Genomic DNA, 14588 nt, shown 5'->3' on the forward strand with positions numbered 1-14588 from the left:
TATCCGGCTGCCTTTCTCTCTCCCTCTAATGAGGGTGTACGGAGCTGTGGTTTATCCTGCCACTCTTTCTTTCCAATCCCCCCTCCAATCCTCCAGGGCTCTAGCTGCTTTCTTCCCCCCTATTCTATGGAAAAAGAGGAATGTTTTCGGAGTGACTTTTCCCTCCAAGCCCTTTTCAAGTTCCGGAGGCATGAGGGGACACGTCTATGGGAGGAAGACTGTAAGTTCATTCAGAACAAGTTGAAGCTTGGTACTAGAGGGGATCAAGATTTAGGTTAAAGAACAAAAATTCAACCTGATTTCTCACCTTTGCCGGAAACCGATGTGGTTGCTCTAATGTCACAGGTTTAAGTGGACAGCAGCATAGTCTAGACATAAACTTTGACTTCGAGGCTATTATTTGGTCACATCTATCAACCAATTAATTGTTTTTAGCCATGCTAGTTCAGCAGATGTAAACGTCAGTCTGTCAGAGTCCACCAATGGAGTACAGACAATTTTGTCCCCCACAAGAAGAACGGCAATAGCTTTGGTAATTAACTTTTCATCGAGAACCATCATCAAGTCAAAATATAAAGGTTTCCAATACTTCAGAGGTTCTCCCCCTTGACGCCATGACCCATGTGTCGCTCTGTCATTGTCACACTTATGTACCACCATTACTGAATACAGCCACATCCACTGCTGCCACTATAAATCACACGCCCTAATAGATCAACTTTGATTAACTTACATCAAATCACGTAAATCAACTACTCACTCTGTTGAATTAAATCTGTTCTGATAAGAGAAAAGAGGGAAATCAATCAGCTAATCGGAGCACCTATCAGTCTGCGAGGAGACCAACAAAGACTCTCTGTCTGATCGAAGTCAGGAAGATCGAGACACACAGCCACACTATCATGACAATGATGACTTCCCTGCTCATTAACAAAATTGCTTTGACCACTGGCACAGAGTTAGAATCTTAACTCGATCACCGTTACTGTGTTTGTGCCGAGCCTTGCAGTTTTGCATGAAGACTTGTCCAATCACGACAACTGAAGTAGTTTTTATGCAAAATGACACCACTCCTTTCACAACCGACGAGTCTGAATAAACAGAGAAACATGCTCTACCCTAAGAGGCCCTGCAGATTTGTTTCTCTGAATTAATTGCAGATATGGTGGAAAATCCCTCTTCTCGCATGGTAAGTAAACAGTCAAAGCATTCAAGCAAAATACTTTCTCATAAAAAGCACAGAGTACTTAATAATGCCTGCTAAACCATCTCCACCCATATCAAATACCAAGAAAAAGAAATGGAAGTGCAGTTTCACGATAACACTTTCTGCCACTCACTGCAGAAACTTCATACTTCCAACAAAGTCAGAGAGTAGGACAAGAATATATTTTTTCATCATTTATTTCGCAAATGCGCCATAAACATTTGCAAAAAAACATCTTAATGTTGGTCCGGTAGAAAAAAAAACAACAAACACTTGAATGATTTAATACTTTGTTTTTCAGCTTTCAATTCTGTCATGTAAATTTGGAGTCTATATTTAAGTCTAAATGAGGGAGCGGATTGCCAGTAGGTTTTTCCAAAATCTATTTTTTTTTCTTTTAACCATACATAAATATCCAGAAATCAACTTCTTTTCCCAAAGCAAAGCTAAGAAAGAGCCAAATGACTGGATAGAAATGGTTTCAACATCTACATAAGAAAGGGATTAGCTGACTATAAAATGTACACTTTTTAAAAAATTTAACTTAAAGTTCACATTCATATATAAAACTTACAAAACCTGGATCTTTCGAACCTACTAAAAATATCTTTTTCTGTTACTGTTGAAAGATCATTTTAAATTACCATAAATTTAATGGATTATTTATGTATTGTCAGCATCATTAATGTCATCATTTCTGCCATATTGTTTTTGTTCTTTTTTCCAAACTTTTTTTTTTGAATCATTTCAAAAACACATAAGTCAATAAATTAACATGCTACCTCAGTCCCTGAAAGCCAATACTCTGTGTTACTGAGTGAAAGTAAGACAGGTGTTTGTGTGTGTTTACGTGTGTATCCATGACTGCATGTGTGAGTGAGTGTCTCTGTGTGTGTGTGTGTGTGTGTGTGTGTGTGTGTGTGTGTGTGTGTGTGTGTGTGTGTTTGTGAAGAGAAATATAGTACAAATAACCTTGTTAGCATTCCTGCCTCAAACACAATGTAGGGTAGGAAGGGATGGGGTTATTTCAGAGTCCATACAAAAAATAATTCATTGTAAATATATAATATATATTTATACATATTTGAATATATTTACAAATATACCCAGCACTATACATTATACTGTGTATTTTTTTCTCTCCAGAATAATTGGGAAGGTTATCAAGAGAACTGAAAAAGAAATGCATCAATATTACAAAATAAAAAGGAGAGTAGTTTCTATATGTGCTCTCCTCCTATTCCTCTGTTTTGTTAGTCGGAGCTCTGTCTCTCAGTCCTTTTCCTATTTGTCATCCTCTTCTCGTCCCTTGTTTTAAGTTCACATCGATCCATACATTCCTCCAGGAGCAAACAACAGTCTTGGAATGCCAGCCACTGGAATGGGATCACCAAACAAAGGAATGCCTCTCTGGTTGCGAACATGAGAACCAAAATGAAAAGTCTGCGTATTTACATGAAGGGGGAGGAGGAGGAGGAGGCGGGGTCCCCGTGAACGTCAGTCCATTCAGTCAGTAAAAAAACAGCTTCTGCAGGGTCCCTGTCCTCTCCTGTTAGACCTCGTTGTGAGCATGTGATGTGTGTAGTGTGTGTGTGTGTGTGTGTGCGCGCGTGTGTGTGACAGCAGCGCTTCCACCAGCCCAGTCCCGTCTGGGCTCACCTTCAGTCTACTGGCAGCCAGAGGGGTGATGGGAGGGGGGGGCAGGAGGTTCGGTGGATGTCAGAGAGGTTGTCGCGGGATGTTGAGGGGTAAGACTGGGACAGAGAGGTTGGATGGATGGGGTTCATGTTTTCACGTTTCCATTGATGTGCTGGTACATGGCGAGGCAGGGCTCGTCCGGTAAGGGGTCATGGGAAAACACAGAGTCGTCACTGGAGGAGCATGAACTGCGAGTGTCGGGGAAGCTGGGGGAATACTGCTCGGTTGGGGCGCACAGGTCCAGGTACTCCTGCAGATGGAGGAAAGAGAGGGTCGGATCATTTACACCCAGACACAAGCTCATATGTTACAAGAGGGAAAAACGCTTCAAAGGAGTGAGAGTCGAAAGACCCAGAGCAAACAAGAGAACATAAATATAGTGCTGAAACTCAGTCAACAAGAACAGGGACTTTCCAGAGGCGGGTGAGAGAGGTGAAGGAGAAGAATATCACCTTTATTATGATATTTATCTGAATCATTGAAAATCACCCTGACAGGATTTATGAAACGGAGCAGAGAAAATAATCCTAAACTAGATACTATGAAAAAATATTTGCAGGAATAATAAGTATTAAATTGAATGTTGGACTTCTGGCTGATCTACTGGAGTTTGAAGATGGTGGTATTGACCTAGTTGCGGTTTTGGTCCAAGTTGAGGCGAAAAAGGAAACTTTAAGACCACAGAACTGAGGCAACTCTCCCTTTACAGCATCCCCTCACATCACTCAGTCCAAACATATCTAACATCTGACACCAAAACGACCCACATTAATGCCATGAGAGGGCTGGAAAAAATAAAGGCACTGGCAGAACACAGCGCTGCACAAGACCGAAGATGAAGGTAGATGAAACCCCCAAGAAATCATGTTATTAATTTTTGACCCGGTCCAATGTTGTTAAGTTGTTATGGACTTCATGTCGGCTGAGGCGCCCCTTCCCCCCTCCTCCTTGACTTTCACGGCTGTTATTGGGAATAGTTGTGAGGAAGAGGAGTTCTTGGGGTTTTGTAGAAAATGAGCACTGGCTTCCATTTTCCCAGCTCAACATGAGGAGGCTCACATTACTAAAAGCGTACACATCTGCCAGCGGTTTGGGGCGGAGGAAAGGAGGAGGGGGAGAGGCAAGAAAAAGGCACTTTATTCCATTTCAAATGTTCAGACTCAATGTTGGGCTTTTTTGGCATAAATTCATGAAGCCCCAGCTCCAGAGCCGACGAGTCTTGACAGCTTTCCATCGACGGCCTCTTTTCACGTCGGCACGCGGATATTGCACAAGACAAGAAAAGGGAATGGAAAGAAACTAAGGCCATTACAGGGAGTGAGGCATGGATGTGATGATTGGGCGACTTCACTGGGCCGTGGTGGCCATGTTGGGCCTGGATCAAATCATCTGGCCATTTGTCCGGCCACCATTTAGACCTTGTGTCAGCAACATGGCTGCTAATGCTACTAAAGCTTTCAGCAAAGTTCTGCGGAACCCCGCAGGCACTGGCAAGAGTGCGATTTGGTTTGGATTGAGAAACGTGTTACTGTGTGTAGGAATGTATCATATTATTCTATTTTACTGTTGTGAAATTCTGGACATGGCCAGGAAATTGTACTGTTTGTGTAGTCTTGTCACTGACCACCCTGAATCCTGGAACTTTATGGCATAAAAAACGTGCGTGGGGAAGAATGACAGAGCCGCACTCACCTCGTTTGTGTTCAGGGTGAGGATGCGGTCCAGATCCTCTACTAGCTGCTTGAAAGTGGGTCTCTGGGATGAGATGGCATGCCAGCAGTCTTTCATCATCATGTACCTGAGAGAAAGAAGATGAGGATCAGTTTACACAAAGGAGAGGAGTGGATGGAGCAGCGAGAGAACGGTGTTGTAGGCATTATTCCGTTTGTCCAAGCTCAAGCTGTGCCTGTGCATCGTCTACCATGTCTTCCAGTTTCAAAATTAGCGGAAATGTTTCATACCTCAGGGGGCCAGGTGTCTCCGTACAAAAGAATAAATCAAAACAGCAGTTCTCTGCCACCTCATCTAATTGTCTTTCATTTTGATGGGCTGCTGCTGATCACAAACATGCCCCCTAGTGCGTGTGTGTGTGTGTGTGTGTGTGTGTGTCCTGCTCTGCTCTCTGCTTTGTTTTCCAGTGTGTCACCATGGCCGAACTGTGCCATTGTCCTCTGTCTGCAGAGGACTGACTGTGATGGAGGACACTGATAGCAGCCAGTCCCAGCTGTGCAGAGGCCCGACAGAGTGGACACAGAGCCCCAGAGTCACGGATCTGATGGGGCTGAGTCTCGATGTTACGACAAGTGTGTATTTGTGCATCCGCTTGGTCAGGGGAGATGCCAGTTTGGCAGAAAAGAGAGAAACTTACAGCTCGTTGGTGCAGTTGCCAGGCTTGTCCATGCGATGGCCCTCTTTGAGCAACTTGAAGAGCTCTTCAACAGGAATGCCCGGGTAGGGTGAGCCCCCTAGGGTGAAGATCTCCCACATCAGCACCCCAAATGACCAGCTGGTGAGACAGAAACAGACATTTATGCATTAATAATCTTGTCATGATATGAAAGGGGTGACACTGAAACAACAGGATTCGTCTGTAAATAGCGTTCAAAGAGCTCCCAGTGTAATTTAAATAACATTAGACCCAATGAGTGTCACTTTGCTTAAAACCTACAGATGCCTGAGTCACTGAACCAAAGTTTGGAAACAACTTCAACAGTGTGACAGCAGTGGTGTCAATGCCCTCTTTCTGCCGTCCGGTGGCTTGTGGCGCGAACCCGCTCCCAGTGCCACTCTGGCCCTGATCTCAATGATGGCTTTTGTGCCCGGCTGGCCGGTCGCACAGGCTGCCATTGTCCTGTCACACCACACCAAAACAAACAGTAGACCACCCACAGCAGACAAAAAGAGGAGGGAGAGGCCCAGCTACGGCTAGTGAATATTAACTATTAACTACTTCCTCAACGCAGTGTCCGGTAGTTAAATATCAGCTATCTATGCTGCCAATTTGCAATCACTGCCATCCATGGTGTTTATATTAGAGACCCAGAGTGTTTTGAATGAATCATTCTTGCCCTGACAGCATGACTGACCCATGTCCACACAAAAGGCCGTATTATAACACACCGACACATTTATAAACATGAATGTGCAGATGCACATTGAGGCAGCCACAGGCCATGTAAGTGGTCCAACCAGGCGAGAAGGCCTGGACACGCAGGATGGATGTTTATCACTTCCTCCATCTGTTTACACAACCAGGCCCAGGTTTGGCCTTTCCTCTATCACCGAGTTGTATCTCTCTCCGCTTGTTGACACACTCATCTCTCCTTTCTGTGCTACTTTGTAACCGTCTCTCAGCGCTCGTCAACCTGTTGGATTGTGCAGGTTTTTGTCCACAGGGCAACCAACCGTGTCTCACCAAATAAACATGCACACCAACATGTTCCGGGTCACTCTCACAGACCTGGCATTCGACCTCACACAAGCCTATTTATGTAGGCTTGTATTATCGAGTGACTTATACCATTCATATCTCATGCAGTACCCTTACTGCACGAGATAGAGGACATTCTCTGCTGCTGAAGTTTATGGTATTGATAGAAAGCGATGTGACTATAAATGTCAGAGCATCACTATATGTACATGCATCAGTGGCTCTGATCAAAACATGATCAAATCCATTGTTGCTCTGGAGCATGGTATATGAACCAAAGGATGTTTATTTCTTTTTTATCATGACGGGGGGATCAGACTCCACACCACCAAGCCTGGCAATGACTCCATGTGTCTAGGCTTGAGCTAGAAACCCTTTACCCCTACCTACGCTAGCCAGGGCTGAGTCCCCGGGGCCCATTTGTCAAAACAACACAGGGTGAGTTTCATTGGAATTCATGTATTCATTTAATCTGATGTCATGTATGGATTGCCTGCGCTTCTGGCAATATTTGAGTGTGAGCCCACCACCCTCCACCTCTCCTCATCTTCCATCTCTCTTCATGTGCTATGTGGGAAAAGCCAATTACTAAAAGTGAGTGATGAAACATAATTAGCAGTGAGCTGGTAGAAAGGAGTAGAGTAGCCACTTCATGCCTGTACCCCCCAACACACCCTCGTTCAGCCCCATGCACTCCCCCAGTTTATTGATTGGTGCTGTGCTATGGAACATGAAGGGCATCATGTGTTTGTACACATATTATTTATGTGCACAAACATGGACAGTATGGAGATTCTCTATTTAAGACCTTAACTGGATGATTGCTATGTTTAGTGTGCTACTAGTCTATGACTCACACACAGACAAATTCTCCTTTCCCAGGGGTCAACATGCAAGGCATTTGTCTAATTGCCACATGCGCTTTCTGCCGCCAGAGTCTGGAGCAGAAACTTCAAACAACACACTGTCAGGATGCATAAGACTCAAACACCAAAAAGGAGAGGGACGCTCTCCCTTTGTTCTGTTTTTAGAATGAGTACTCTCTCAAGTTAAAAAAAAAAAAGAAAAGAAAAAAGAAGAGAGGGACAGAGACGGGTCAGCAATTCACACACCAGATGAATGAAATTAAGAACGATGGGGTGAAAGGAGGGAGGTGGGGAGGATTATTTTGATCATGGAACAGCTCCAAAACGATGAGCCACATGTTCAAAGTGTTGCTGAATGAGGAAAGGAGAGCGGCTGGCAAGGGGTTTAAGGGGGTGGGTGTGGGGAGAATGAGGCCCGGAGCGGAGGGCTTGCAGTATTGTTGCGTTCAGACATGTGTAGAGGCCCAAAAGGAGGGGAGACTTCCGAGCGGAGCCGGAGCCGGAGGAGCGAGGGGTGAGGCGGTGGGAGAGGAGGTGCTGGTGGGCTCCGGGCTCCATCCAGGGCCCTTTGAAGCTGGTCAGATTAGTAACACGGCATTGACTACAAGTCTAGCGTGAAATCCTCACTTTTGCCACAGACTGGCCAGCGCTGGCCCCCTATAACCAAGTCACCCCCCCGTCTAACACTTACCAGCACTGCACCAAAACACCTCACCCACTCCTTTCTCCTGAATAACAACCCTCTGAATGTGACTGCAGGCTGCAGGAAACCATCTGGGCTCAACATTAAAACTCAATAACAGCGATCGAATATTTGACTGTGTCTTAACAAGGTAAGAAGGTTAATTTGCATCACAGATGTGTGAAAATTGAAAAAAAAAGAATATAAAGTGTATAATACATTCATAGAAGCAGTTTGTTAAATACTTACACATCACTCTGGTGTGTGTAGACCCGGTCAAACAGCGCCTCTGGAGCCATCCATTTTACCGGGAGACGACCCTGAGGACACACACAGGTGAGGGATCAAACAACATCGACACACAAACCGCCCCCGAACACCCTCATTCCAGGCCTGATCTGCATGTTTGAATTAATTCGCTGCCACGAGATCTCGTTACTCCTGGAAGGCCTGGGGAATACAACACTAGGCCCCGGTAGTGACTGTCTGTGATAAGGTTTTCCCAGAGGAACATTTAGATTGTTAATGCAATGGAGCTGATAAACAGGGTCACAGATAAAGAGAGTTTATCTCTATGTGCCATTAAAACACTGGCTGAGAGGCTGAGCAAAGCGTACAAGGCAACCATGATCAATATCTGTGTAGAAGGCTACTGGCAAAAACAACCGTATCAAACACGCAAGAGTTATGGAGAAGCAACATCTAAATACAGCCTTGTAAAATATATCTCCAGCTACTGTAAATACTAATGGGCAACATGCTAAGCACATATTATATAACATGTGCCATTCATTACATAAAGACTCTTATTGTGCACCAACAATTCTTTATCACAGGGTAATTTGATCACTCCGTTCCTATTAGACTGAAGAAGAAAAAAATAAACAGGGAAAAAAAAACGTGGCACTACAATGACAGCTCTGTCTAGATTGGTTTAACGCAAGTGATCATCATTGTAGCCGCTGTCATTGTCCTAATCATCATCAACGTCATTGCGTGTTGTTGTTGTTGTTGTTGTCAGATAGTTCTCAGCATGACGATGAAAAGGCAACCATGCATGCTAAATGAGGATGTGCAGGCGGATGCTGCTCTACGGTGGGAAATATAGACACTATGGAGATGTCAATTATGTTTACGCCGCTCCCTTCTCTCTCTGTCTCTCTCTCTCTCTCTCTCTCTCTCTCTTTTTCTCTCTCCCTCTCTGGCTCGCTTTTTCTCTCTCTCTGGCTCTCTTACTGGCTAATTCTACAAGTGTCTGTGGAATCAAAGGAACAAGTGCAGAGTATCCAGAAGCACTACATTCACAGGCTGCCTGGGAACCTGCAGCTTCTGCCAAGACACCAGCCAAGGGAAGGAGTGAAATAGAAAGATGAAGAAAGGGATGGATGGGTCGACTAATCTCACACTGCAGCCCTCAAAGACATCCCACTCCCCCAAAGCGCCCATCCCTCAATGTGCAGCATGCGGCTTGAGGACTCACATTGGTCGTCTTTTTATAGTAGTCGATGTTATGGACGTCTCTGGCCAGGCCAAAGTCAGCAATCTTCATGACGTTGCTCTCTGTGACCAGGACGTTCCTGGCTGCCAGGTCTCTGTGTATACACTGGGATGGAGAGAGTGAGAAATGAGGGGGGAAGGGGAAAAAAAAAAGGAGACAAAAGAGGGGAGGTCACAGAGTGGAAAAAGTGAGGGGAAGAGAAGAATGAAAAACAGTTACCTCATTCCATTAATAAATCAACTTAGAAACAGGTGTATACTTATAATTGGGAGGGTCTTAAAATATTTGTGGTGCAAGTAATCATCCAGAAATCTGCTGCGCAGAGGTAACACTTGTCTGAATAACATGACACCACAGTGACTGCACCAACATGAACATGTCTGGATAAGTAATGATTCCTCACATACTTTGCCACATACTGTAAACGGCCAGAGTCTGTGCATCAAATGCGCATGTGCACGCATGTATGTCTGTGTGTGTCAATGTGTGTGCGTGCGTGTTAGACAGTATGCTCCGTCACATTCCAACTGTGAGAGGGAGCGTGAGGCTGCGTTTGGCCAACATGGCCGTATACCCATTGTGAAAACTTCCTAATTCTTCTGCACAGAGGGGCTTTTGTTGTGGAATGAGAGACAATGTGGGGATTGGGCAGAGGGTCAGAGTAGTGTTTTTAGGAGACAACGTTCCCACAGTGACGCACAAGCAAGCTTCCTATGCAAAAAAAAAACCCCCTGGGCACAGCGCATCGAAAAATTGCACTGGCATAGAGATCTGTGTGGCCCGCCTGCAGAGGGGAACTGATGCGAGGACAGGACATGTTGTGTGTTTTGCGTGCGTCCTCCTCTTACCTTCTGCGATGCTAGGTACTCCATGCCCCGCGCCACCTGGTAAGTGCAGGAGACCAGATCTTTGAAAGTGAGCTGTTCGTCTGAGACGCGGGCGATGTCGTACGAGTATTCCATGCCAGGAGGCCGACGTGCTCGGAGGTACTCCCTAAGGTTGCCTTTGGAGGCGTACTCCACTATCACATAGAGGGGACCTGCAGTTGAGAAAAGACACACATTACCCTTTGAACGTGGTCATGAATTATTCCTTTTTACGAGAAAGTTGCAGTGAACTAAATTCTGGGTGAATTTTGAATAGAATACAGAAAGGACCTAATGACCAGACTCTGAATGGTTCTGAGGGGGGAAAATTCTAAGGGTCCCGTTTTTCACATCTAATTAAAATCCAACCAAGGTACCTACAAAAAGGTGGAGCCCCTTGGCATACACTATCTGTCTGATGTGGTCTGACGACACATTGTATGAATTTGTGTGAAGCGTGCAGCAACCTTTTGTACAATATTTTACAGAGCTAACATGGCAGATCAAGCAGCACCTTGAAAACACAATACAACACCGAATACTATATCTACAAACAATAAAAAATCTTCTTGATGGTATGTCCTGTGCTACTCACCCTCTTGTGTACAGGCCCCCAGAAGATTAATGATGTTCTTGTGTTTGCCGATCATCTTCATCATTTCCATCTCTGACACCAGGTCAGACAAATCTTTCTCTGTGGCGTCATCTAAGGACAAGGGAAGATGGAATGAAAAAGTTGTCAGGCAAAAAACTCTTCAAAACAAACACACCAGTCCTGCCTTGCCTTTAACCCGTTGACTCGGGACGCAGGGGCTGCCCTCCCAGACAACACCCTGTTTTGTAGGTGCACCTGAATACGTGTGGACAATGTGGGCTAAGGTTTCGGCAGTGAGGGAAGCTCCTCACACAGACTACAGAGGCATCCTTTCAGTGCCAGGCTGTGGGAGGAGGAGGAATTAAAGACGCTCAATCTGGATTCATTATCTGCCGCACAGGCTTCATTTTCACAGGGCTGATTGAGCCAGTAGAGGTATCCAGGCAGTCAGAATGGCACTGGCCGCATTCCTCTGCACCATTACCTTTCCTGAAGTGGTTCTAAAGAGCAGATTTCCATTGTCCAATAGCCTGCTGCTGTACCTGATCTAACCGCCCAACCGATCCCACACTAACCCTGTGCCCCCTGCTGCTGCTTTCATTAATCACTCCAGTGCTGCTTGTGTGACTTGCCTCTTTGTGTGGGTGCTGACTGAGCTCCAGCCAGCTGCTGCTCTGAGGTCAGGTATGTGACCGCCCCTAACCCTTACCTACCGAACTCGCCTCCCCCAAGCCGTCACTCAGCAGCAACAAATAATAATGGCAGCCCCAGGCTCCGCCTTGCCCTGTGCTGAACCCTCACTGCAGCATAAATCACCTATAAAATGTACTCCAGTCGCCCACAAGACGTAATGAAGCAGTGTATATCTTATCCCAGTGGTCTGATTGTAAACACAAGACAGACGTTTACCATTACAACCTCGCCGTGATTGTGCACCGGCAGGAGACCCACTTACCTTTCAGCATCTTGACGGCGACAGTTACAGCTTCCTTGGGTTTGTCCTTATCGATGCCCAGGGCCTCTGCCATTACAACTTGGCCAAAGCAGCCTTCACCTAGGGGCTTGCCCAGGGTCAACCTGCAGCCGCCAGACAGCAAGACGGGGAGAGGAACGAGAAAAAAAAAACAGACAGGGGGCTGATTAGCTGCTGAAACACAAACTAAAAACACATCGACCTGATGTGACATCGACTCCCCCACTGTGCAGAAATCAACAGGTTGGATACAGAGTAAGAGTGACAGAGGGAATGAAACCAGGCACCAAGCCAGTTTCTCAAACTCGCCCTGTCTTTTTTATAAACTAGATCGCTCCCTCTGTTTCAATCAGATTGTGTCTGTGCGAGTGCTTTATTGGCGCGGTGACTGCAGCCCGTGCCAGGGCAGTAGGTAGGAAGGCAGACGTGGCAACGATAATCACCTGATAAAGCCAGCGAGAGGCACTCATTTATAAACCGTTTACCCTGCCTTGGCATGCTCCAATATACACTCTTTACAAGTCATTACACAGGGCTTAGCTTAGCCCCAACACATTAGCCTGTGATGGATGGAATGCTGGCTTTGTGTTTGCCATACAGGTGGGTCTGACTACAGTACCAGATGGAAATATAAGTACTACTTTAATGTAAGCTATGTCACAATTGCTGGTGTGTTAAACGTTATGTCCAAAACTACATTACACTGAATGATAAAGTGAAGAAATTATAGTCACACACAACTATATCACAGTTGAGGAACCTGTATCCTGGTGCTTTTTCATTTGATTGACAGGTGTTGGTCCCATCCCTAAGGCCTAGTATCCTGGCTATGTAAACAATCACCATGCGCACCGCAGAGAACTGAGGCCCGAGGCCGGCACCCTGCCATAGTAACACAATCCCCTTTCTGTCCACACACACTCGCCACGCTCAATGGCAACCATTCTGTCATTCCAGCCACACATAATCAATGTTATTTTTCCTTTGCGGAAACCGCAAACGTTAGCATTCCTCAGCGTTCTGCAATGCCAATATGATCCCTCAGGCGCTGGGATGACAGGCGGGGAATAAAGCCCCAAACAGAGAGACACACAGAGATGGATTCAGCAAAGACAAAACATTCCCTTTGGTTGGTTCATCAATTAAAAATCAAAACTTTTCAACAGAAAGCTATTCTGCGTGTACGCAGAGAGTCGTGATAGTTTTTTCCACTGATGAGCGATGGTAAAATTTATGATCCAAGCTCGTTTTACAACCATTTTAACAAAAGACAGACATTCATGTTTATGCTTTGGGATTTTCCCTTTTCTTTCAAAACCAGAGGCCTCGAGTGGGTATTAAACTACTTTAACCTTTGCTGTCCTATTAAATCCACCCCGAAGCTTATCACTGGCCGCTGCAACTGTGACTAACCGAAACCTCAGTGGTGCTAAGTCCTCTGGTATGAAACTGAGCAAACACTCCTAGGCCAAACATGCAGATGAAAGCAGCGAGTGCAAACCACTAATTAGCAAAGCTTCATTCCTCATCATCAGAAGCATGTGTGTGTGTGTGTGACTATGTCTGAGTGACAGTGTGATGTAGCAGAGGTTGTAATGATGAGGCGATGAGGCAAGGAGGCAGGCGGGTAGGGGGTGGGGGGCAGGGGGCCAAGTTCAGGTCATTCTACAACAGCAACAGTCGCCAAGGCTATTATTTACCAGTTAGTCATTATTGGCTTCTGTCTATCAGTGTTAATGGTGCTCTTTAACGACAACAATAGCTATCTGATCATTTAGCAGCTGAGATACAATCAAACAGATGCCCATTGTGTTGTAAAATTGGTTTTTAATCGACTACTGAATGCACCATTTAAGCCAAAGATAGTAGAAGTGGCATTGAGGACAAAGGCCAAGGGTGTAGCACTGAACGTTGTCATGCATACTGTCAAACAGCTGCTGTGTGCAGACACTGAAACCTGAGTTTGTTACTATAAATACCCTTCTAATAATCAGATGAAAGTGGAGTAGCAGATCATCATTTTAAAGTTGTTATTTCTGATTCTTTGCATTTCCTAAAATGGTAAGACTTGCAATCAGGACAATATCATCATTACTGTTTCAATAGTAGACATCAATCTTCATGAGTCACCGACACCCGCAGGACAAAGTATCACAATTTCTTCAACAGACAAGATTTGCCATGTAGTTTCAGTGTAAAATCAATTACAAGTACATAACACCAATGAGTAGATGGAAATGGGGAGAGGGGTGGAGGATGCCACAGGACAAAGTGATCATGTGCATAAGCAAACCGACAACCCTCACCTGTCTCGGGAAAACTCCCATCGGGGATCCTCGGGAAGGTCGTACTCCGGGATTGGATCGTCGTGTGCCGAGCTCCGACGTGTTGTGATGCGTACCAGTGGCGTACTGGAGTTCATGGAGGAGCTTGAGTCCGCCGACACCTACAGGGTAAGAAACATTGGCTGATCACCGCAATCTGGGTTCATAGGTCAGATAAAGCTCCAAGACATCACTAGAGGAGTATGTAGTGTAAATATTTAATATTATACTGTGGTACTTTTATGGACATGAACGGCCTTATTGGTAAAAATTAAAATAAAACAGTAATACGTAGAGTATACAGTACGTCCTTAATTTCAATGTCCAATACTTTAACATTACTGTAGAGTTTGTTTCAAGGCCAGGGATTATATCTCAGCAATCATTAAGAAACCTCGCCTTTGTCCCCAGGGCTCATCTCGTACTCTTTCCACCCTAACCTTACCTTG

The 14588-nt window shown here is 45.2% G+C and overlaps 1 protein-coding gene across 6 annotated transcripts in view; it reads right to left on the reverse strand.

The window, feature by feature from the left end:
- Window positions 1–1388: 1388 nt before the first annotated feature.
- fgfr2 (fibroblast growth factor receptor 2) overlaps window positions 1389–14588 on the reverse strand; it is a 43147-nt gene continuing 29947 nt past the window's right edge. For all 6 annotated transcript variants that reach the window (XM_035606625.2, XM_035606628.2, XM_035606626.2 and 3 more), the window contains 9 exons: window positions 14122–14261; window positions 11798–11919; window positions 10843–10953; window positions 10230–10420; window positions 9364–9486; window positions 8133–8203; window positions 5274–5411; window positions 4598–4703; window positions 1389–3155 (listed from right to left, as the gene is read on the reverse strand). In XM_035606625.2, coding sequence (XP_035462518.1) covers window positions 2991–3155; window positions 4598–4703; window positions 5274–5411; window positions 8133–8203; window positions 9364–9486; window positions 10230–10420; window positions 10843–10953; window positions 11798–11919; window positions 14122–14261 — 1167 coding nt within the window. In that variant the 3' untranslated portion in view covers window positions 1389–2990. The remainder of the gene's footprint in view (window positions 3156–4597; window positions 4704–5273; window positions 5412–8132; window positions 8204–9363; window positions 9487–10229; window positions 10421–10842; window positions 10954–11797; window positions 11920–14121; window positions 14262–14588) is intronic.

The sequence above is a fragment of the Scophthalmus maximus genome, chromosome 10 (assembly GCF_022379125.1).
Source record: "Scophthalmus maximus strain ysfricsl-2021 chromosome 10, ASM2237912v1, whole genome shotgun sequence".
NCBI lineage: Eukaryota > Metazoa > Chordata > Actinopteri > Pleuronectiformes > Scophthalmidae > Scophthalmus > Scophthalmus maximus.